Source organism: Alligator mississippiensis, chromosome 2, assembly GCF_030867095.1.
Source record: "Alligator mississippiensis isolate rAllMis1 chromosome 2, rAllMis1, whole genome shotgun sequence".
NCBI lineage: Eukaryota > Metazoa > Chordata > Crocodylia > Alligatoridae > Alligator > Alligator mississippiensis.
The window spans coordinates 278,208,528-278,233,746 of record NC_081825.1 but is presented as its reverse complement, the minus strand read 5'-3'; the positions used below and the strand labels follow the sequence as shown (position 1 = coordinate 278,233,746).

General features: G+C 39.1%; 1 protein-coding gene across 5 annotated transcripts in view; it reads left to right on the top strand.

The window, feature by feature from the left end:
- DICER1 (dicer 1, ribonuclease III) overlaps positions 1-25,219 on the top strand; it is a 105,127-nt gene that overhangs the window by 58,221 nt on the left and 21,687 nt on the right. For 4 of the 5 annotated variants that reach the window (XM_059723197.1, XM_006275829.4, XM_019481634.2 and 1 more), the window contains 10 exons: positions 2,891-3,363; positions 5,932-6,064; positions 8,990-9,232; positions 9,335-9,489; positions 10,218-10,350; positions 11,120-11,195; positions 12,322-12,461; positions 16,286-16,465; positions 22,207-22,420; positions 22,840-22,993. In XM_059723197.1, the coding sequence (XP_059579180.1) occupies positions 2,891-3,363; positions 5,932-6,064; positions 8,990-9,232; positions 9,335-9,489; positions 10,218-10,350; positions 11,120-11,195; positions 12,322-12,461; positions 16,286-16,465; positions 22,207-22,420; positions 22,840-22,993 (1,901 nt within the window). Of the gene's footprint in view, positions 1-2,890; positions 3,364-5,931; positions 6,065-8,989; positions 9,233-9,334; positions 9,490-10,217; positions 10,351-11,119; positions 11,196-12,321; positions 12,462-13,724; positions 13,930-16,285; positions 16,466-22,206; positions 22,421-22,839; positions 22,994-25,219 lie in introns of those variants that run through there. The other variant, XM_059723198.1, reaches the window with a different exon arrangement.

Below are 25,219 nucleotides of genomic sequence, written 5' to 3'. Positions count from 1 at the left end.
AAAGGTGCGTTGGGCTACATTGAATAAAGGACTTAGTCACGTAACAGTTAGGTACTTCAGTTGGCTAACTGATTTCTCAGGCATGTGAGATTGGGCTACAATGCCTAACTTTCAGCCATCTGTTCCCTCAAGTAGTATCCAGAATCCTGTGTTAGACTCCTAGAATCATAGAAAGGACCACAAGATCCTCCAGTCCAAACCTTTGCACAAATGCTGGATGCATTATTCCCAGGCTATCCCAAATTCAGTAGGCAATAGGAAATGCTGGGTACCATGGAATGTCCAAAGTCTTGTCCATTTCTAAGACTTGGAGCATCTCGCTTTGCAGCAGAGACATCTTCATCCACTTAAGGTCCACAAGCTGGAATTCTCTACTGAGTTCAGGCACCTACAACCTTTTTGAAAGACTTGAGGAGGGCTCACTGCTTTTTACAAGAACAGTTGATGGTGGAACCTGGTTTAACAACCAGGTGCTTTAGAACACTCATCTAGGAAATGGGAAAGTAGGTTAAATTCCTTTCCAAGCCAGAGAAATTCAAGCCCAAACCAAACTTCTGATCTACCAGGCTGTTGTCATCCCTGCCCTGTTGAATGGGTGTGAAACCTGGACTGCATTTGGGAAAGCCTTGGAATGTTACCTTCAGCTGTGTCTTTGGAAAATCCTCCATATCAGTTGGAAGGACAGAAGAATGAATGTCAGCATTCTGGCTCGAGGGAACACCACCAGCATCATGCCAGGTTTATGTGGCACCAGTTCTGTTTGACAAGATATCTTTTAAGGATGGCTGACAAAAGGCTCTTGGAACAGGTCTTATACTCCCACCTCACGAGTGTTTACTGCTTTAGAGTTGGGCAAAAGAAAAGATTCAAAAACACCTTGAAGACCAATCTGAAGAAATGAGGTTCAACATCAATGCGTGGAAGACTCGAGTGTTGAATCATCGCCAGTGGCACCATGAAATACAACAAGGTATCAGTAATTTCAAGCAAACTCATCTCACTATGAAGGCAGATGGATGAGAAAGACAAAGGAAAAGAGCTGTGACCTCACATCGCTAGGATTCAGTGCTGCCTCGTGGAACTATTTGCTGCATTTTCTCCCAGATTAGCCTCTTCAGTCATCTCCAGACTCATCAGTGACTTCCCTATCTACCAGAAGACTGTCATCCTTGAATCGAGGGACTGCCACCACTATTGCCTGCCCTGCTTTGAGTGACTACTCTAGCCACTGGCTGGTTGTATATGAAGCAGGAGGGTACTGCCATTACTTAAAAAAAAAAAAAAAAAGAAAAAAAAGTGACAGTTGCATTTTGTAAGGAGCTAACTTATCAGTGTGTTAAGCTTGCTCCAAGAATGCAATAGTTTCCTCAGGGGACTGAGAGAGAATTGCCTACCTCTTGAATCCCAGTTTGGTGTAAGCATGTTCTGGGTATTGAGCTGTTTAATTTGCACCTCCCTCCCTGATATGCAACATCTAGCAAAGGGTTTTTTTTGGACTGCAACTTTTGATTTAAGTATCTGAATTCTGCCTGTGGTTTTATTAGATCTAACTCAATGTCTTTACTACCTATCAAACAGACTTTGGCAACAAGAGAGTAGAGGCAGGTGCACATCATCAGTAGCTTTTCCTGGGCCTCCAAGCAGTTGGGAATAGAGGGGAAGGGAAGAAATGAGACAAAAGATTAAGATTTAAGTAGTTTCATAGAGCCACCGCAAATTATATCACAAAACAGACAGGATATTGCAGTTTTCACTATAATAACGCACCAGCCTATGATGGGTTTTGAATTGTATTTAGTGATATAGTATCATCACAACACTATGTAGGGATATCATGATGGATGCAATGGTTTTGTAGCTTTTTCCACTTGATGAAATAAAAAGTCCAGCATGTTGAAGGCCACTAGCCCCTGTATAAATTAATTGAAATGGAATTTAAATATTAGTTAAAATATATCTGAGTCTTAAGTATAGCTTATTTTTTCCTTTAATTAAAATGGCTTCCTTTTGAGAGAACACACTTCATAAGATCTGGTTAAATACTACTGAATACTAAATGCACTTCATAAGATCTACTGAAATCTGCTAATTACTGGTTAAACACTACTGAATACTGAACACACTTCATAAGATCTGGTTAAATACTACTGACCAGCTGCATTGTTGTCTTATTGATATTTTGTCAAGAAATTTAATACCAAATAATGAAATTTTAAAATATTTATTAAAAAGATTTCCTTTTTATAAAATTGTTGTTGCAGTAAACTCAAGGGTGTATACTGCCCATTCACTTAGTTACCTAAATACCCTATAAAACATTGCAATATCTAGCAGCATTTTTTTCCAAAACATATGAAATAGTAATTAAATCCCAATTGTCAAAGCATGAGACAGAGAGAGAATTTAAGTTCAGTTCCTTTTGGCAGGGATTTCTGCTGAACTAGTATTTTAAGCTTTTCTAAAACAACATTTTCAGGATCTTCTAAAATGCAAGTGGAGATCCTCTTTGCAAAGAAGCCCTACACTATTATGCTTACAGAGCAGATAAGCTTCATGTGAGAAATGAAAGCCCAACATATGCTTAGGCTAGGTACAGGCGTTCAAAAAGCCTGAGGTGTAATTCCTGTAGGTTACATGGTTTTCTGTCAGCAGTGTAGTTTAGATTGGTAGCAAATGAAATGTACATTTGCCTTTTGGTGGGGGGGCACAAGTCTAGACCAGGTTCTGCCATTTTTAAACCAGTCCGTGTGTGCCGAACTTCTGTTCTGTTATAGATATAGACTGGTTTCTGATCACTGATACAGTAGTAGTAAATGTGCGATGTCTGTACCTCATCTTAGTAAATTGCAGTGTACCATGCTGAACTAATATTCGAATTCATTTATTGTAGATACTGTCAGACTGCCGAGCTGTATTGGTTGTTCTGGGACCCTGGTGTGCAGATAAGGTAGCTGGAATGATGGTGAGAGAGTTACAGAAATATATCAAACATGAGCAGGAGGAGCTGCACAGGAAATTTTTATTGTTTACAGACACTTTCCTAAGGAAAATACATGCACTCTGTGAAGAGCACTTCTCACCTGCCTCACTTGACCTGAAATTCGTTACCCCAAAAGTAATAAAACTGCTTGAAATATTGCGCAAATATAAACCATATGAACGGCAGCAGTTTGAAAGTGTTGAGTGGTATAACAATAGGAATCAAGATAATTATGTTTCTTGGAGTGATTCTGAAGATGATGATGAGGATGAAGAAATTGAGGAGAAAGAGAAGCCAGAAACAAACTTTCCTTCTCCCTTTACTAATATTTTATGTGGAATTATTTTTGTGGAAAGAAGATACACAGCAGTCGTCCTGAACAGGTAAAACTTTAAAAATAACAGTATTGCTCTAACATTGAGAAGAGTGGAGAGTACGTTAATGTCATGGATATTGAGGAAGAGAAGTGTATTTTGGAAAAGGTACTCTTTTTTTTCAGAATTAGGTTGACACATAATACAATGCAGGAAATCAAATCAAATTAATATGTACAAATATTAGCAAAGTTTTAACTCAGCTATTACATTTCCCACATCTTTTTAGACCCCGCTGTTTGTTTGTTTTTAATTACCCCCTAGCTTATTTTGGTTCTCACTTAAATGTTCTGGGTCTGTGGTTTGACTTTTCTGAAGACAAAATGGAATATCCTATATTTAGTATATAGGAATACATGTTTTAATACATTTCCTTTGAACCTTACATTTTCACACATACAATTTTAGTGGTTCGAATCCATTTTCTCTGGTTTTTATTGCACTCTGTAGTATGCGTGTTCTTGTTAATGCATTACTGGATTTAAGTCGGGCTTCCCAGTAAAAGTGAGTATAGGCTGATGCTTAATTTTTTTTCAAATATTTATCAAAACTTCATAATTAGAAATCAAGTAAATTTGAAATGGAATATTCCATTAGGGATTCTAGGTACCCTTGACACAAGTTATAGGGAGTAAAATATAAAACTAATATCAGGCATTTAATTCCTCTTCCAAAAGGTGACTTCCCCCCAAAACTCAGCCTGGAGAAAGTCAGCATCAAACTCTTCTATCTTCTAAGAGCTGTAGTAAAAAAGATTGGGTTTGCAAACTATTTGGAAGACCAGGAAAGGGCAGAAGGACTTTCATGGGGACTATGCTGCAAGCTTCTTTTCCCTTAAGCGGAGAAGGCTCAGACCATTAGTTGCTCTTATACAGTCACTGTTGTAGGGCACGAGGAGAAAGGCAAATCTCCCAAATAAGGTGGTCCCAAAACATTTTGGGCCTTATTAGTCTTAGCCACTCTTCAGTTCCACCAGAAAACATAAATATCTACATCAAACTTAAAGGTAATGCACTATAGAGCCATTTTACTACTTTTCATAAAGTAGCACGTATGCTACAAGCAGGGGCCAACCTTCTTGGCAGGCTTGCCACAGGTTGAAGCCCTGCACCCCTTTCAAATTCCACTTTAGATCCCCTTCCCCTTCCTAAACTTCCACTGTACTTTTTGCTCCCTGCCCCCTGCCCAATTGGCTGCAAGCTGCACAGAGGCTGCTTGTACCACTAGGCACAGATGTGCCATAAGTTGACCACCCTTGTTGTGGGCTGTACTACTACACATAGTAATGATCAAAGTGTTTTAACTTGCTTATTTCCTGAATATCCCATTTGACCTTTCTGTCAGGTTATTTTGAGGTTTGCTTCATAGCCACCTAATTAAAACTATACAGTGGAGTTCTTGTTATTGTAAGCTCCTTTTTTTTTTTTTTAAGAATGGCAAACATTTCCTAAAGCCCTGCTTGCTTCCCTTTCGTTTTATGAGTCAAATCCCTCTTTAGTAAAGAATTACCTGACAGCATAATTTATTTTAATAGACGCATTATTTTCCACCTACTAATTACAAATGCAAAAGACATAATTCACATGCATCATAAAACGTTAGTAACTTTAACATGCTTTTAACATACATCTAATTGCTGTAGGTATTTTTTAACTTGTGTTTTGAATTGCACATCTCAGGGAAACGGGAGAAAATGCACTTCTGTGTAAGAATTTTTTTAGTTTTTTCTGCTTGTCTTGCTGCTTTATATGAAGACGTGTAGGCATATAATGCATTTTTATAGTTGAAATAAAGAGTATTATTAATTTTTCATAAAAGATCTTGGCTATCAAAATTAAATGTTTTATTTTGAGATCATTATTTTTTTCTAAGTAAGATGCTTTCAGATTTTATGGACTCATTGTTAGAAAACCAGTTAAGGTATCTAGACGTTAACAATCTTTGATAGGCCTGTATGGCTTGATGGAGTAGGAAAGTCATACATAATGGGAAACTAAACATTGCACGTCTCAAGTTGTTCAGGTATACTCCATGCTCACTTAGTGTGGCACTCTGTCTCCCTCCAGTGACAAGACCCACAGAGACTTATGAATCTGCACAGCTTTTGAGCTAACAGAGCCCTGGGTCTTGTTGCATAGACAGTAAAGGCTTACTTTAGATCCTGAGATCCTGGGTTCAGTCTAGCCTTCTGACAACTCATCTACAGATGTCACTATTATGTTTAAGTGGAAACCTTTTTGAAATGTATGAAAATGAATACCTAGAAATTGAAGAACACCTGCATCACAAATTGCTTTTGAAAATCTTGGCCTTTTGATATGTAATTCTAACACTTTAAATCTCACATAGCACACAAACACTCCTACATTTTTTTTTCTACACTTTTTGTTATGTTTGCAGCAGTTTTCCCCTTAAAGTTGCATTTAAAAAAAAACCAAAACAATGTGGCCATTATTTTTTACATTTGGAGAAGTACTTGATTATGAAATTTCCACTTTTAATGCGAGCCTTAAAACAAAAAAAACACTTTCCTTTCTCAGCTGAGTGTAACTTGTAAAATGTGTGTGATATTCTTAGATTGATAAAGGAAGCAGGTAAACAAGATCCAGAGCTGGCCTACATCAGCAGCAATTTTATAACTGGACACGGAATTGGAAAGAATCAACCCCGTAACAAACAGATGGAAGTGGAATTCAGAAAACAGGAAGAGGTAACTTAATTTGGGGGTCGGACTCATCTATTGAGGTCCCTTCCGACCCTAGCATCTAGCTAGCATCTGTGAATTGAAAATGAGAGAAATTAGCACTACCTTCATAATCACTTCATTTGCAGGAAAAATCTGTGTCTGCGATAACTCCTGGAAGCCCAAGAGTTACCCTGACTTGACAAATCTGCAGACGTATTTGGGATGCAGATGTTCGTTCTTAAAAAAACAAAACAAAAAAACCCCACGTCTGTCTGGAGAAATGGCTTTGTCAGCTTACACAATGGATAGATGTTAAAGTGGTCTTTAAAACCAGTTTCTCTACTTGTCACATCATCAACCTTCTAATTCTCCTCCAGTGGATTAACAGTGGTATATTACTGTTTTCAGATAAAATATTTCTTGGATTTCCTGGTTGCTGTTTAGAATATTAAGCTTTAGTGTATCTTCTGTCCTAACAGTTTGTGCTGATCATTAGCACAGATTTACACTGAGCTTCCTGTAGAATGAAAACCTGTGGTCTTAGTGTTCACTTTGAGTCCCTTAGGTAAAAATTATTTTCAGAACTACATTTTGCATTGCCAATTCATGAAACCCACTATAAATGCTATGATTGTACCTCAACCCTTATAATATCTAGTTTGATATACTTTGATACTGTTACCTTATTTAATTATTTTTAAAGTCAGACTTTGTTAATAGAAACATTTTAACTTGATATTAAAGTTATATAAATGGAATATTGTCAGTGTCTTGAATCCCTATTTGTTAAATTATTGGGTTACGTGACTAATTAAAGTTTGCTTTTGTTTGTTTGTTTCTGTATATTAATGGCCGGGATCCTTAATATTTTTCCGTGGTGCATTTATGTGGGATGTGTGCATGGTGAGATTTTTTTTTTTTGTAGCATTATTTTGTATTTTACAAGACTTGGTTTAAGCTTTGCAGCAAGGGTGGTGTGGCCACACCTGATTCGGCAGTGTGGCTCATTGGCATGTCAGTGCAGCTCCCACTGTAGCTTCATGTATGCTGTGGTTTCTGAGCTCAACAGCTGGTCAGCGCAGGCTCTGACTGGAGCCCCTGCTTTCGTATAGCTGCAGCCAGAGCACGTGTTGATCAGCTGATGAGCTCACAGCCCCAGAAGGAGCTGTGCTGACATACCAGTGAGCTCAGAGAGCTCACTGAATATGTAACACATGGCCAAAGGAGAGGTGAGACTGCACCACCACATCCCTGGGATCCATCCCCAGTTTGTTCTACTAAATATTATTTCATTTTAAAATTTCACTGTCCTTATAATTCATCTGGGTTTTACTGTAAGCCACTCTGAGGCCCTTTTAGGAAGGGCGGCATGTAAATCTAATCAAATAAACAGAGAGAGGGTAGGCCAGTTGTTAACAGAGACTAAATGATTTAGTAGCCAGTCTATTTAAAAAGTTGATGATTTTTTTTTAAAATAATGTCTTTAAAGTAGCTGGCCTAACTTAAGAACTTGAATGTTGAGTTGAAGAATTGAATATTAAAAGTGTTTTATAGGTCATGGGTTCTCAACCATTTTGCTGCAGGTGGGCTGCAAGGGTAGATGCAAAGGGAGGCTAGCTGACCCCTTCCCTCAAATACCCATGGCATCAGGTGTCGTCCTGCTGAGATGAAGGATGTGCAGTATACATGCTGCCTCTTGAATGGGAAGCAGGAAAGATGTCTTAGTGAGGCTTTGCAGATGGGCAGAACTGATTAAATTATCCCAGGCACATTACTATGCAAACATAACAATTCTTCCTCCATTCTGGGGCAGACTAATGTGCAGACTAAGCTCAGGTGTCCGCAGAATTGTGGGGGAAGAAGTCAGGGAGGGAGGCTGGCTGTCAGTAGACAGGTGGTGGAGCTGTGCAGGTGTTGAAGGAAGAGGCTGGCTGTGGACCAGTGAGTCAGGATGCTGGCAGTTGTGGGCTGCTTTGGGGGCTGGAGGTAGGCGGCAGAAACTAAAAGTCTGAGAATTAATGTTTTTGATGAGGAGGAAGTATTGAAAAAAGAAAGCTGAACTTGTCATTTAACAAATAATTAATTATTATTCCTGCTTCAAAACTGAATCTCTTGAAAGCAGCAATTTAGTATATAAACTGACCATGTATATCTATAAATACTTTTGGCAACTGTTTAACCACAAATTAAGTTTTAAAAAGTGGCCTTCAAACTGCATAGAGAGCAGCAAGTATTTTTCTGTTTTATGAGCAGCTTGGGAGCTGTTTCTTTTGGTATACTCTATAGCTTCTTATATTAGTCTTTTCAGTTAACTAGATTTACTTTGGATTCCTTTTCTAGAATGTTATACTATACTCTAACTTCGCAGTTAAACGCTCCATAAGTATTTTAGTGTGAATTTCTTGCTTTAGTTTCTTTACATACTTATTATGATCTTTAGCAGATGCTCTAAAAGCATTTCTTAAACCCAGATAATTAAAACGTAAATATTGGCAAGCTACTTCTAGAATCTGTTTGTGAGAGTCATGTTGCAGCATCAGAAATGCTGATTGGTTATTCTTAAATTACTGATTTTTAGATTTATCCTGAAGACAGGATAGTTTCAGCACAACATAAAAAAGTATAAAGTTTTAAGGAGGTGGGTTCTTCTCTGTTGTTAAACATCCCCACATTGTTTTAGGTGCATATAATCCTATATTTATAATTTAATTCATAGGGAGCCACTGCCTCTTCTGATTAAAATGTTCTTGCTATAAGCGTCATAAAATGATTTTCTATTGTTTATTTTGGTGGAAAGCTATACTTCTGCCTCTCATTTTTTAATGACAGACAACAAAGGTTCCATCCCTTTGCATTTTTTATTACTTTTGGTTTTTAATGAATTGCCATGCCTAACAAATATATTGAACTGTTCTCTTTAAAACGTTCTTTTCTTGGTTGCTTTCATAGGTACTTAGAAAATTTCGAGCACACGAGACCAACTTACTTATTGCTACTAGTATTGTAGAAGAGGGTGTTGACATACCAAAATGCAACTTGGTGGTTCGTTTTGATTTGCCCACAGAATATCGTTCTTATGTGCAGTCTAAAGGAAGAGCCAGGGCACCAATCTCAAATTACATCATGTTAGCAGACACGGACAAAATCAAAAGTTTTGAAGAAGATCTGAAAACCTACAAAGCTATTGAGAAGGTATGAAGCCAGAAGAAAATACCCTTTCTTTGTTAACTGTGGTTTAGATTAGGATTAAAATATGTTCTTTCTCTTTGTGATCTTTTCTTCTAAAATGCTAAGATCCTGAGAAACAAATGCTCAAAGTCTGTTGATAGTAGTGAAACTGAAACAGAACCCGTTGTGGATGATGATGATGTCTTTCCACCATATGTCTTGAGGCCAGATGAGAACAGTCCAAGAGTCACAATTAACACTGCTATTGGACACATCAATAGGTAGGAGGAATGTTCATTTTGTTTCCTTTAACTAAATGCCTTTGTATATGCAACAGCTGTCCATTCAGTAACATGAACAGAACGGAATAGGCTGTGGCACTGTGAATTTCCCCATAACAATCTGTTTTCTATGTCAGCTCTAGGCCATCTCTTCAGCCATGCTTCCCCAAACCTTTGGCTGTAAAACTGCCTATTGATAGCCTGACTCCTCCAGCAGGGAAGAAGGCAGGCTGTCAAACGATGAGCTCCCCAAAGGTCATGGGAGGTAACCTAAGTTGCTGACTAGCACCCCCTGGCTAGAGTGTTCTCCTTTGTAGCTTTCCAGCCAAAGGTGTGGAATGCATGTAAACACCAAATCCTCGACTATTTTCCTAGCACTAGGCATTTCACAGAAATTCTTACCCACTAAAATGAATGCCTATCAACAGCCTGAAATAAACTGTTCCAAGTCCTAACATTCAAATTTCTGGTAGTTTAAGGAATTCTGCTGTCTTGCTTTAAAATGTGTAATGGATAAATATACTTAATCGTTTTACTTTAGTAAATATTAATATTGGGACAGTCAAAGACCTACACTTTCCATACCTTTTACATCAATGAGGTGAGATTTCCGTGTGTGTGTGTGTGTGTGAGAGAGAGAGAGAGAGAGGTATACGTGATTTTGTGTTTAAATTTAGTGTGATAGGTTCTCATAGCTTTTTATTTTGTTTTACTTCTTTCCAAATTAGGTACTGCGCTAGATTACCAAGTGATCCATTCACTCATCTGGCTCCTAAGTGTAAAACCCGAGAACTACCTGATCATACATTTTACTCAACTCTCTACCTGCCAATCAACTCACCTCTTCGAGCCTCAATTGTTGTAAGTACTCAGGAGAGAAAAGGGATGGGAAGAAGTGATTATACATGTACATGCATTCTGTTACTTTTAATTTTCCATTGGCATTACTTTGTAGCACAGACATGCTTTTTCACTGTAATGCACTCTGTAACGGTAGACAGATCACTTCTGCTTCCTTCATTTGATTTTTATCAACCACTTTCTTTTACTGTACATCCCAAAGATGCAGACCTTCTTTTCCTGTATCCTTGTGTTCAGTTGCATTTATTTATTCAGATATACTCCAGAGGTCTGTGGCTCTATATTAGCCATGGGGACTTGCTGAGAATTGGCATAATATGAATGTCTTTGTAGGATAAAAAAATTGATAGCATATTTGCAACCGCATCGTAAATCTAGGCTTTAAACCATAAATAGCTATGTTTAGTATGATGTGTACTACTATTACATTTCCTCATTCTAGGCATAATGTAAAAGTTGATGGTTTTTTAAAAAACAGTTGGTTGCCAGCACAACATACCTTTATTTTTCCCTATGCAATTATTAACAGCAAATGTATGGTTTCTGTATTATTTTATCTATTCAGTGATAATAACATTTGGCCCCTTAAACTGGAATAAGAGGAATTCGTGGTGACGCTTTTGTGAATAGTTTTAATGTCCTTTGCTGCATTTTTTTTAAACCTATACACTATCAGTGCTAAATTATCCTAATTGTTTATTTAGTGTAGTTGGTAAAAAATAACGTGCTACCCAAATACAGGTTAAAAATGTTTTTAAACTATTTCTAGGGTCCTCCAATGAGTTGTGCAAGGTTGGCCGAGAGGGTAGTGGCCCTTATTTGCTGTGAAAAACTGCACAAAATTGGTAAGAATTTTTTTTTTTTAAACAATCCTCTCTGATTAGAAGAAATCTAAATCTTTAGAAGGGAAATATTTCTAGTGTTTATAATATGTGTATAATTTATAGTGGGCTCACTAATGCCCACAGCAGTGTTCTGTGATAAGTTCATAAAACAAAAGAATTTTAACATGTCCTTCTAAAAGTGTAGAGTTGAGCTTGTTAAATGAATCATCTCTGAACATCTGTCATTTTAAAATAAGCACAGTATTAGTTGCAGTAATGTTGGATATTCTTTTTATGCAAAAAATGTGTCAGCAGGCAAGTCACGTTTCAGAGTTGCAATGTAATTTGAAAGCTGTATTTCTCAGCTATGAGAAAATAACTACTGTATTTTTAAAATAAAATTTTTAGTAAAAACAAACATAAGTATATAGTGTATAATTCAGTCATTTTAAGAGACAAAATGTTGTCATTAACCATAAAATATTTGCGACTGAGAATTCCAACGAGTGGAAAGAAGATTCATCCTGATGAACCACACATCATGATCAAAAAGTAAAACTCCAGTAAACTTGTATGTACATTTATTTGTCATATTAAGTTTAAAATAAACTTTCTGTTGAATATTAGTACAAATTCTGTGAGCCAATACAGAAAATGTTGTACCTTTTGAAAGGAAAAGGGATTCTGAAGTCTTGGATACATTGGACATTTTGATTTGGCAGGCTGTAAAATTTTGTCACTGAATAAATACATTATTGTAGAGAGAGAACATTGTGGTATTTTGAAAAACAGCATTGCAGTTTGGCCAGCTCCAGTGTTTGAATTAACATTCAACAGTATTGTTTGTTACTGAATGTCACTAAAACACACAATAGCTCTCTTTTCTTGGTATATGCAAGTCATTCTAATAAGGTCATTTGGTCCCATGCTGTCTTTAATTGGTACAGAAAGTTGAGTTATTTGGCAAATTCACCTTAGGGAGGCTATTTTAAATTTTTATTTATTTGCAATTCTGAAAGGGTTCAGCTATCAGTAGCATTTTGTGTCATGACAGATAGCATCTAAGAGGTAATAGGTTCATAAATATGCACATGATAGTATTACCCCATTATTCATACATTCATCTTTACTGCTCCATAAAATTTAGGTGAACTGGATGATCACTTGATGCCAGTTGGAAAAGAAACGGTTAAGTATGAGGAGGAGCTTGATTTACATGATGAAGAAGAAACCAGTGTTCCAGGAAGACCAGGTTCTACAAAACGAAGGCAATGCTACCCTAAAGCTGTCAGTATCATTCAGTTTCTGCAATTGAGTACATTCGTTGTTTGCAGTAATAAAAGACTTACTAAGTTTAAGTCTCTAACTTGTCTGTAAAGGGAGTAGTTTGCAAGCTGAGTTTGTACTTCATGATGCATTTCAAACTTTTAAGCAGATTGTTGTTTAAGTTGTAGAATGAAAAGTGCTGAGTTTTAGGTGCTTGTCTTTCTCCCTTTTTTTAGAGAAAAATACTGTTAGGTTCTAGTTGCTAAGGTAGATCTGTTCAGAGGAATGAAAACTAATTTTACATGGCAGCTTGGACTCATGATGCCAAGAAGAAAAGCCTGCATTTAATCAGCTGGATAGGGAATCATACTCATTAGAGCTAGTGATTGTGAAATTTTGGTAGAAATTTGATTTCCCGCCCCCCCCCTCCCCCTCCCCAGTTTTGAAAAATTTCCCCGCTGTAATATCCATTCTTTCTCTAGCACAATATAAATACTGCCCTGTGTTGCTGATAGAAACTCGGAGACCATATTCCCATTTTTTCCTTAGATTTTGAGTAGAAGTGAACCGATGGAGACTTTAGGGGCCAGTACTGATACCCAAGGCCAGCCCCCAGCGAGAAGAGCCCTGCGCAGTGCCGGCTCTGGCTCCACCCCAACTACTGCCGCCTGTCCCTTGCCACACAGATCCAGGGGCACATGCCACCCCCACCCCAGAAGCCATGGCTCTGCCCTGCACCTTCCTTTCGCCCCGGCTAGGCAGCGCCTACCCCACTCCCTCCCTCACAGTGTGGGGGGCATTGATCTGCCCACCCCCCCTTCCCTTCCGACTTACCAGCTGGAGGCAGCTCTCCATGTTGCTGGCTCTGCTCCCACCTGCGCTACAGCTGAACACAGCACGGGCATTTTATTGGTGAGTTACAGGCCCCTTTGGGCTGATAGCTGATATAGACTGTTTTCTTTATATTGGTACCAATCCGATATTAGACTGATGTATTGGTGCACCTATAAGTTTGAGTGCCACTTGTTGATTTGATTGCTTGAATAATACAATATGCTCCCTTCCCTTCCTTTCTCATTTGCTTTCCATATTATTGGTAGCTTGTTCTAGAGGCTGATTTCCTTTTCCTTCATTTCTCAGGATTTGACATTTTGGGCCACCTGTAATTTAACTATGCAGAGAGAAATTACTGTTAATTTTATAGAAGCCTATTGTTAAGACTAGAAAAATGCATCTGCTTCCTAATGTCTATGGTTCTAGGAGTCTCTGTGCTTTCTTAACCAGAAAAAATGTGACAGGGAGTTCATGTGCATATGAGAGGGAGAGAGAAGTAATGAAAATGTAAACTGCATATTTTTGGAAAGCTTGTGGACCAGATTTTCTCTTATACCTATGAGTCTCTGTGGGAGTCAATGAAGTTTCACTTATGTAATGGAAGGGAAAGCTTGGCCCCAAGAAACTAAAATGTATCAAAAGACTTGAAGTTCTATGTAAGTATGTTAAAGCATCACAAGTAAAGAACATCTGCTAATGTCTGAGAAATTGTTTTTAACCTCAACTGTTGTGGTGTACCCAGCAGTTTTGGCTCATGGGTATTTCCACAGCAGAATTTGCTGTTTTTTATTAATTTTTGACAACTTGATTACCACTTGAACAAAACTTCATGTGCTTTAAGCTTGAACCAGAAATTTTAGGGGAAAATGATCTTTATTCACTCCTAATCACTTATTTATTTATACCAGTGCTATGCCTTAAGTTTTTTCATGAATATTTTTATTGGAAGATGCCATTTTCTAAGAGGTATGTTGAATATTCCAGGGTAGTAGAAAAACCTGTTTCTGACAGCAGTTTATGAACTCTTCAGTTTGAAACTTCGAAAATATGTTGTCTGTCCAGGTGCCCTTACTGGTATTCCTTATCCTGGGCAGTGAATGTTCAGAATAAGAAACACTTTCGAAAGGCTCAGTAAAATATTTCATTAAAAAAATGTGACACTTCAAATTAGCCCAGCATTAATTCTGAAATTAAGCTCCATTTTTTTTTTTCTCAGAATCCAAAAATCTTTTCCTTTGCTTTCTCCTAACTCTTCACATCTGGGGAAAAAGGTTTGGCACACTTCAGATCTATGAGAAATGGTCTTAATGTAGATATTAAACTTATGAATTTTCCAAGAATTCAAGGCCATATTTTTTAGTTCAGCTACAAAAGCCAGGAATATATCTTGATTAATCAGATGAAGAATTTCTAAGGTGTATAAAATATATCAAGCATAAAATCCTATTCCTTAAGACCAGTGACAAAACATGTAAGCAGGAAAGTTATGCTTTTTACCAGAAAAGCTGCAGAGAAGCCTAATGGCTGTCACAAAACCAGGTGTTCAAATAAATCTACAAATTGGCCATCCAAATTCTAACCAGTGCCATTTTTAGTTGAGATCTTTGTGGTCTGTTGTCTTTGCCAAAGAAGGATGGAGTGATGAATACTTTGCACCTTTTTCAGTGTATGTAATTCAAGGGTGAGCTTCTCATTCTGGAATCATTCTGCTGAGAAAATTCAGTGTAATAGATCTGGATCTTAGCAGAAAATATACCCAAGCTTATTTAAAAAATGAATCTTTTTTTTTTTTTTTTTTTTAGTAATGAAGTCTATAGAGTTGCCCACCTTGGGAAAGGTGGGTAGGATCTGATAGATATTCAATCTCTATGTTCTGCAGTAGGGGAAATTTACTTTTTTTCAGTGTAGTTAGAACAGTTGTTGACTTTTGAAGTCATGTAAATTAACTCAGCCAGCAGGCAGTCCGGTGCTCTTAGTGCCAGATTAGCAGGGATCCTGGTTTTCCTTGATACAAAAAAATTGCACATTCTCTGATTTAAAAAAAATCACAAAAATCTGTGGTTAAAATTAAATGCCCCCCCCCCCCGGCCCTCCAGCCCTGCTTGTGCCCCTTGCCCTGCTGGTTGGGGCCCCAGCTGCCAGGGCTATGGGACCCATGTCCACAGCCCCCTGACCCCAACCGAAGGCAGTGACTGCTACAGCAGGAGCATGAGCTGGCTCACCCCCTGCTGGCTGCCTCCTGCAGGCTTGGGCGGGGTTGGCTCTCAGTGGCAGTGTGCAGTCCTGGGGGACAGGGAGGACCCACGCCCCCCAGATCTGTGTGGGGGGTGGGGACAGGGCAGGTGTGTGCTGCCCCCGTGCACACAGGAAGTGTGGCCAGGGTAGCACAGTTTGCAGCGGCAGGCAGCTTTCGTGGATGGCCCCACTGTACCCTGCCGTGCCAGTTGCACACGCTGTGCTCCAGAGGGCCTGGGGGAGGGCAGCAGGGTGGGGAGCGCAGCATTTGCGACTCAAGGTTTGCTGGGCAGTGTTGAAGGTTTCCCTCCTCTTTTACAAACTGCTCTTGTAGGCTGGAACTCCGCCAGCATGCTGAGCTCTTTGCAAAAGGGGGAAATCCACGGGTTTCTCTTCTAAAAGGGAAAATCCACGTCTTTGATAAAAATGGGAAATCCATGGTTTTCTGTTTTTCCATGGGAAACAGAAAACCCAGATCCCTGCTGATTAGGACTTGTTTTGCTCCCAACTTTACAAAGTAAGCTGGTGATCAGTCATAATGGGTCTTTTTTTTATAACTCAAAGGAAAGGTTTGGATAAATTAGGATAAATTTGCATATTCTTTTAGGGAAATATCTTCAAATTAGCTTAGTAAAATATTTTTAAAAATCTATCTGAACAAATCTTGTACTAGGTTTGTTTAAGAAATTTAAGTAAATTTCAGTGAGTATTTAAGTAAATTTTGCTGAAGTCATTTTAATGTATTAACATTTTTTTTTTATTTTTTTTGGTCATAGATTCCAGAATGTTTGAGGGATAGTTATCCCAAACCTGATCAGCCCTGTTATCTATATGTAATAGGAATGGTATTAACTACCCCTCTCCCTGATGAGCTCAATTTTAGGAGGCGAAAACTATATCCTCCTGAGGATACAACAAGATGCTTTGGAATACTGACAGCCAAGCCTATACCTCAGGTAATGAACCTAACTCCTCCTTTTATGCCTGACAGTCCTATCACAGATTGTTCTTCACTAAAGGAGTGAAGAAGGCCAGGTCAGACCAGATAAAACTCTGCCTCCCGGAATGACCTTGCAGACTGAGTGTACTGTTACCATAGAACAGGGCTGGCCAACCTTCAAGCAACATAGCAGCAGAGAGGGCAGGAAGCAGAACAAGAGATTGGGCAAGGATCACAGAGCAGGGAGCAGAAAGCAGAGCAGCAGATGGGACAAAGGAAGGGGATGGGAGTGGTGCTTGCAGAGGGTGCTGGGCTAATTTGTGGCACCCCTGACAAATAGTTGGCCTAGACTGTCATAGAACATGTTTTAGGCAGCTTACTCCAGAATTTAACTAATTCCCATTAAAGTTTCTGTTTTTAAATCTTACATTCTGTGATTCATGATGTTAAGTTCTCCTTCTGCGGTAGGAGACATCTGTGCACCACCATCAAGCTTCATCTGAGCTGAAAATGGAGATAAAGCTTTATAGATCATCCTGTGGAAAATGGATGGAAGGAACCACAGTGGTCTGGTGGTGGCTGAACTTTTTGGCAGTTGTGACAAACTAGCCCTGCCCTGAGTGCCACTCTGAATCCCTCCCCTAACCTAATCTGCTGCTCACCTTCTCCCTGCCTTGTGCTTTATGCCTGATCTGCTGCTTTGCTTTCTGCTCCCTACCATATCTGCAGCTTCGTTGCTTATCCCCTCCATGATCTACCAAGTGTTGCATACATAATCTGCTCATGACACTTGTGGCAACCGTGCCACAGATTAGCCACACCTGATCTAGTTCAAGTCCCAGATGAAGACGACAACATCCCTGTCCACGTCATCCCAGCTAGTTGTTTGTCTAACCTGTATGTAAAACATTCCAGTGATGGAGATTCCACAGTCTCCCTAGGCAGTCCATTCCAGTGCTTAATCCAGCCTTATACTTAGAAAGTTTTTCTTAGTGTTCAACCATAATCTTCCTTTTTTGCTTTTTAAGCACATTACAATTTATCCTGACCCCTTTGGATGCATAATTGTCTTTCCCTCTTTTAAAAAGTGTTTTATGAGCTTGAAAACTGTAATCAAATAACCCTTGCATCTTCCCCGGACTAAATAATCCCATTTTTCCAACCTTCCCTTGTATGTCATGTTTTCTAGATCTCTCGTTGTTGTTGTATTCCTCTGGACCCTTTCCAATTTGTCTTTGTCTGTTTTGAAGTATGGTACCCAAAACTGGACATAAGACTGCACGTGAGGGTTCACCACCACTGACTATAATGGAAGACTTGCTTCCTGTGACTTGCGTGTTACATGTGTGATAATACAATGCCATTATGCTGTTGGGTTTTTTTAACAACAGTAGCACATTATTAACTCGCATTCAGCTTGCAGTCTAGTATAATCCATGAATATTCGTCTGTAGTACTGCAGTCTAGTCAGTTGTTCCCTAGTCTGTATTTGTGAATTTAAATGTGCCATCTTAAGTACAATTGCACTTTACTGCATTTCATTAAGTTTATTTCAGAATAATACTATTTTGTTTTCTGGGGGGAAGATGAGCTCCATTACAAGAATGAGCCTTAGAAAACTCATTCTAATTTCACTAATGACCTACTATTCCTTTATCAGCTAGGGCATAGGTCATGACCAAGCCAGTTACTGCCAATGGCCCTCTCTGCTTGTACTCTGTAAAACTTGCTAACCATTTAATAATGGAATGAAGGCTTTCAAACACGTTCATATTAGCAGAAGGAAATGGCAAATGCATCATTGTTTCGCTTTCAGATGCTAGTAACTCCTATATAAAACAAGTAAGGATAAAATCTAGATGGAAACATCTGCTTGTCTGTCTTCCCTGAACTCTCACTAGAGAGTTGAGGCCCTGAAGCAAGGGCATGAAGTATAGCACTGTCCTTTTTGCTAGTGAGGAAAGACAAAGATCGTAAAAACTCCAGACAAAAGCTGTGACCTACTAATGAGGGCAATGTCCCTTTTAATATCTGTCATCTTATACGAAAGGCTTCTTCCTTTTGGAAGAGATGCTGCAATGTAGACTTCTCAAATTATTCTGCTCTCAAGGACTTTGATACTTCCACATGAGGAGCCTTCTGCTGCTTTTATCAGTCTTCCAAGAGAAGCAATTTTTCAAACTCTTGAAAAAATCCAAGCTATTTAAGAAGTGGATTAATAGATTTTAGGCAAGTAGGAATTATTTTGGTTTTTTAATCTGACTTCCTGTACTATATCGATCCTTGAGCTTCCCTGAATTAGTCCTGTTTAGACCACAGCATATCATTTAGAAAAACTTCTACTCTTTATTTAAAAATTTTCAGTGATGGAGAATCTATTACAACCCTCAGTATATTGTTCCTGTACATAATTATTACCATTTAGATTTGCAGCTTCTTTCTAACTATCTTAGGGCATTAATAAGTGTAGACTTAAGATAGTTTCATTTGGAGAGGGGGAAGTTGCTGTTCTGGAGCCTGCAGCCTCTGTTCTATAACAGCTAGGTATGCATAAGCCTGTAGTATATTTATAAGTGTAGCAAAACCACTCCAACTTTAACACTGCTTCATCTGGGGAATAATGATGTTTAAAGACTTTTTGTAGCAATGGATGCATTGTTCTCAACATGGAAAAATCAGCTGTCTTTCAAAGTAGTTCACAAAATGTACAGAAAGCAGATAGAGAAAAATAGAAAAAGAGTTCCTGCTATTCCTTCTCTGATCCAGAAGGCCCCTTTCATATTTTAGATTAAATAGCCAAAAACCGACATTGCGCCTACAACAAAGATCAGATCTCTTCAAGCAGAGATTCCTCTACATCCAGACTAGGGGTGCTCAGGTTTTGCCCCAGCACAGAAATGTAGTTTGGCATGGATTTTTTCCTTAACCTTCTGTGTACCGTATTTACCCAAATCCAAGATGACCTGGAATTTAAGATGATCCCCCAAAAGTTAAATTCTATACATGAAAAATGTATCAATTTGTTAAAATTCTTCACGTGATTATTAGAGGGTCATTTTAAATTCACCCCCACTGCTGCAATAGGAATGCAGTGGCAGGAGGCTAGGCAGTAGAGCTTGATCCCCTGCTGCCTGTCTACCCCCACCACTTGTCTCCCTCCTTGCCTTGGGTTGCACCCTCAGCTGCTGTTGTGAGCCTGGTGCAATCATGCTCCATGCTGTGGGAATGGAGCCTGCTGGAGCCAGAGCAAGGGTAAGAAGGATGGAGGAAGGCAGGGCTGAGGCTGTGGTGTGGGAGGAGATGATGGCAGGGCAGAGGGTCCAAGGCAGAGGGGTAGGGCAGGCAGCAGCTGCAGTTCTAGGCCCAGCCCTGGTCAGAGCTGGAGCTACAGCCACAGTGCTTGCTGGCCCCCCTGCCACCTCATACTCAATTCCAAACCGAGCAGCCTTTTTTCCCTTCCATGTCAAATGGTTGGGGGGGGCGGGAACAGGACTTACCTTTGAATCTAGTAAATATGGTATTTAAGCATCCAAGCCAAAACTTGGTTAGAAAATGTCATTCCTTGATCTAGTAAAAATTATTTTTCTGGGGCAAAAGGAAACAAGGGTGCTTGGGATAAGTGTTTGCCACTGATTTGTACAGTGCTTGGCATAAATGGACCTTGGATGTCTATATCATTGATTCTCAACCACAGTGTTACAGCACGCTGGAGCGCCTTGAGATCCTTTCAAGGGTGCCATTCAGCACCTTGCAATTTTAGCACTGGTAGGTGTGCAAATATCCAGAGATTTTAAACAGGAATCATAATGTTTAAAAACATTCTCACCTGTTGTGTTTGAGTTCTTTTCAAGAATTGCTCTTTCCCTTTTTCTGTACTCAAAAAATGAGTGAAAACTAAGATCTGGCATTTTCCAAGGGGGTGCCTCAAGTCTAACAAGCTTGAGAACCAATGATCTAATTCTCCTGGAGTGCAAAAATATTAGTAACTGTCACAAAGTTCTGGTGGACTCAGTTACTCTTGAGTTCCTTGAAGTTCTGCAACCAGGCACCAGAGAAATGGGCTTCCCATAGATAGGTCTTCATTTGAATAAGTTCAGATCCTAAGATGAATCAGTATGACAGATAAAGCCTTTCTAGTTAGTTCAAAATGTTAAAGCTTTTAGAATTATCCCCCTACTTATTCAAAAATCATGCTGCTGCTGCTGTAAGGAAAAATGTGGTTTTTATTACTCCAAAAATCTCTGTTGAAGATAAATTCTACAATGCTAGGGAAATAGTTATCCCATTATTGTGTTCTAGCCCCTAGTACTTTTTTCTGAAGGTTATAACTTAAGTGGCACTCCTATTGCTGAAAGTATTTTGAGCATATACAAAGCATACACTAGATTTATCCGGCGCATTATACCCTGTTGAAAATACCAAAGCTGCAGACCCCGGAAGCTCTGCTAAAAGAAATTTTAAAATCCTGTACCATTTGACATGCTAGACAGAATTTATTTATGTGGGTTTCTATGACATTACTGGGGAGGGGGAGAAGTGCCACCTTCATTTTTGGAGGATCTGAAAAGTAAGATTTTGTTCCTCTGAAGCAGTATCCTATGATTAGAAAGTGTTGGTAGATTGATTCCAACCTTCCTATCTTAATAGCAGGGGAACTTGTTTCCCTGCCTGTTGTTCTAGTTTGATGATGCTTAAAATTCTGCTTACCCTTTCCCTCCTTTCTGGTTCAGTTTTTTTGCTACTTCAGATTGGTTTATGAGTGTAGAAAGAAATTTTTTGCCTGGTAATTTTTATTCCTGTTGGCAGCTTCTTTCCTTATGCATGCAATCCTAGTCAGAATACATTTTTTGTCTCCAAAGCAAGACTGAGGCATAGAGCGCTCTTGATGCTAATTAAGAAAACAGTACATTTCTTGGGGAGTGGGAAGACATTAACCCATTAATGGTAAATGAGAAATGCTGTTCAACACAGAAAAAAATTGTCAAGTAAGAAATGTCTTTATTCTTTGAAACTGCAAAAGGCACATTTTCTAACTTGAGGGTCAGGTTCTTGTGAACTTTTAAGTTTCCATCCTAGGCCATGGGCCTGCTAGAATCAGTGGGGGGGCAAGGCTTGCAATTTTATTTTATTTTTTAAACAAAATAAAATTTAAAGTTGCCAAAATGTTTTGCTTAAAGGTTGAGGAAAAAACGTGTTTTTGTTTTTTTTTTTTAAAAAAAAAGACCAAAATTGTAAAGCTCAGCAAAGACCTAAATATTCTGAAAAGTTTCTTTAGGGACTCCTAGCCAATTCAGTTGAGCTATAATTTTGTTTCTACGTGAATCACCAACAAAAAAAAAAAAACCTTTTGCAAATTACAGGATTGTTTGCATGAGCTAGTACTTTAGCAGTGTCCCACTCCGATTGTTTCAGGAGATGGAGTCGTCATGTGGCTGTTTCCTTTTCAGGTCTGGTCTGCCTCTAAGCCTTGAGAGGCACAACCCACAATAAGATGACCAGATGTTCCAATAGTTGAAGTATTTAATTTTTTCTTAACCATGAAATTGTATTTCAGCATCATATTGGGACCAAACTAATGGCTTCCACTTCTATTTCCATATGTGTAAATTAATAAATAATACCTACATCTAAACCAAGTGCCTGTTACTGTGTAGTTAGCATATTCCTGCTCTGGAAGAGGGATGTATGGAATTTTCTAAAGGATTTTTTGTCAGTCTCTAATTTGTTTGATCTTTTGCTTTTTTTCTGTTTACTTAGATTCCTCATTTTCCTGTGTATACACGCTCTGGAGAGGTTACCATATCTATTGAACTAAAGAAATCTGGTTTTATGTTGTCTTTACAAATGCTTGAGCTGATCACACGCCTTCACCAGTACATTTTCTCACATATTCTTCGGCTTGAGAAACCTGCACTAGAGTTTAAACCTACAGAAGCTGACTCAGCCTATTGTGTTCTACCTCTTAATATTGGTAAGGATAGTTTCTTTAAATATTTGTTTTGAATTTGCATCATAAGAGTTAATTAATTACTTGTCAACTTCCAGTTATTTCACATATTCAGCATGCTAATAGTGTCAGATTTAATTCTGTTATTTTCTTTTTTATCTTCACAACTTGAAATGCACTTTATTTGTTTTCATATAATATCCCATCAGTATGTTTTGGGTGAAGCAGAAATCATCTAAAAGTACCTAGATTTACTGTTAAGAAATAATTTTCCTCCAAAATATTGGGCAAGTAGGAAGTGAACAGTGGGGAAAATGATCCAAGGTGTACAGAAAGTGAGGGGAAAAAAAAAGGCAAGTTATAAATTTAAACAGGTTCCAATTTAGGAAACCCAATAAAGTAAGTGAAATATCTTTTTTTTGTTCTTTGCCTCTCCCCTTAAGTTGATGACTCCAGCACTTTGGACATTGACTTTAAGTTTATGGAAGATATTGAAAAATCTGAAGCACGTACAGGCATTCCCAGTACGCAGTATACAAAAGAAACACCTTTTATTTTCAAATTAGAAGATTACCAGGATGCAGTTATCATTCCAAGGTGAGTACCATATTGCTATAAGTAGTAACTTTATTGATAAATATTTGCCAATAAAAGTAAATGAAGAATATGTTAGAGCAAAACAGTTGCCTGTATTTTCCATATAAAGTAAACCTAAAGACGTCGGATAATCGATTACGTTGCCTGAAATGATGAAGTTATTGACAATTTTTGGGTAGGATTTATATCTCTGGAGATCTGTTCCCTACAAGTTACCATACCACTTGCACAATGTTCTTTTCCAATAGAAAGTTTACTGAAGCTATTTTAACTTGGGGAGATGAGCAGACGTTTCTGTCTCCAGTTCTAAAAGTGTTGTCACGAGAGTCCCAGCAGTGATGAACAAGAGGAGATTCTAAATTACTCCTCTGAGACTGTACAAAAAGAACTGATAATAAATTAGACTGGATTTTTTCCTTCAGTAGACATCACTGCATGGCAGCTCTATTTGCTGCCTTAAACCAGGCTTGATTATTGAAAATCTACAGCCTAAAGGACAAAGGACATTTTTTTTCAATTCAAAATCAACTTCCATATTAACATATGGATGCAACAGCTGGAAATCTGCCAGAAGTGCAGATGTCTAAGTACCTTTCAAAGCAGGTACCTCAGAAAAAAAATCCTTGGTATTAAATCAAATGATTTTATAGCAAATGCCAAGATTTGTGAGAGAGTACAATGTTCTTTATTTCTAAAGTTTTCCTGAGAAGTTGGAAGTGTAATGTGTGAAGAATAAAACTAGAACAGGACTGCTACTTAAGAACTAGAAGAATACGTTCAATAGGGGCTGAGTACTTTTCTATCCACCTGGTGGCCTCCTTCCTGCTGGTCACTGTAGTAAATGAGAAGGTCAAGCAGCTGCCCTCTGCTCCTAAAGAAGGAGAGCCCAAACTTTCTGACCTCTCTTGTTAAAAGTCTCATAACTTAGTCTCGAGTTAAGTTAGGTAATTATAAGCACTGCTTGCCAGTTGTCTCTTTCAGCCAGTTACAAATGGGCTTCTTAGAAGTCCATCAGACTCCTTACTAGAGGACCAAATGCTGTTTTGCCCCTCAGAGAGAGAGAGAGAGGGGGACATGCAGCAGGTGTTAAAACATCTCTACATGCAATCTTGGATGCAACAGGGACTGCCTGTACCCTTATGATGCAGTCTTATCTGTAGGCTGTTATCTTTTCAGGAAAGTGTCTGCTAGGTATGACGGTGATAGTACCCCCGAAGTGGTGGAAAGACTCAATTTGTGCAAGAGGCTGCTGTTTGCCACTTCATACCCAACAGTGAAGGTCACAATGGGTATCTTCCTATTGGGATGGGGAGGCCATATTGACATCTAGGTACAAGTCAACTGGGTACTGCAGGGATGAAATTTCATATTGCCTTGCTAGAGCTCATTGTGGCACAAAGAGCGTGGCAGGCTTCCTACACCAATACACCGATGTTACCATGGTGCTCTTGTCAATCTGCATAACATCCCTGTATTGGTGTAGGAAGTCTGTGCAGGTGGGTTCCTTCCCCTCCCTGCCTTGTGGGCAGCCCAGTTCCCCCCACCATGTGCACAGCCTCACTCCAATTCTGACTGGGCGTGCCATGCAGACAGGTTTCCCCCCTCTGCTGCCGTGTGCCCAGCGTGAGTAGCCCAGCTCCCTCCCCTTCTGTGCACACACCACGTACTCCAGCTGTCCTGCTACAGACACTGCACAAGCAGCTTCCTCCCTCTGTTGCACTCATTGAACAGGTAGTTCCCTCCCTCTGCTACTGCATACAGTATACCCCAACCCCACCTCTTTGCCCCCATCTGTACTGCCCCCTCCCCCCTTTTCCCAGGAACGGTCAGGAAGTGGAAGTTGGGGAAGGAAGGGGAGCTTGGAGACCCCAGCTGCCACTGCATCAAAAGCAGTGAGGGGAATAGCAGCTGGGCAGGAGCCTGTGGGCTGCATGTTAGTCCCCAGTTGATAAGTCCCCACTGATCTAGATAAGTGGTGTTCAATTTATGTCCTATGGACCAAATCCAGCCCTTGGGTCTGGAAACTTGGCAGTAGAGGAGAGGTGGCAGCTAGGGGGGAAAGGGCTATGGGTACCGTTAAGGCAAAAAAGTCTCCATGTGTTATGATGTATGAGCATCTACAACAAGATGTTGTAAGTAACTTCTCCTTTGTACAATACCCAACTGATTTCCAGTCTAACTTGGACACTGGGCATCATTGTGATACAGATAATCATTGTGAAAAGA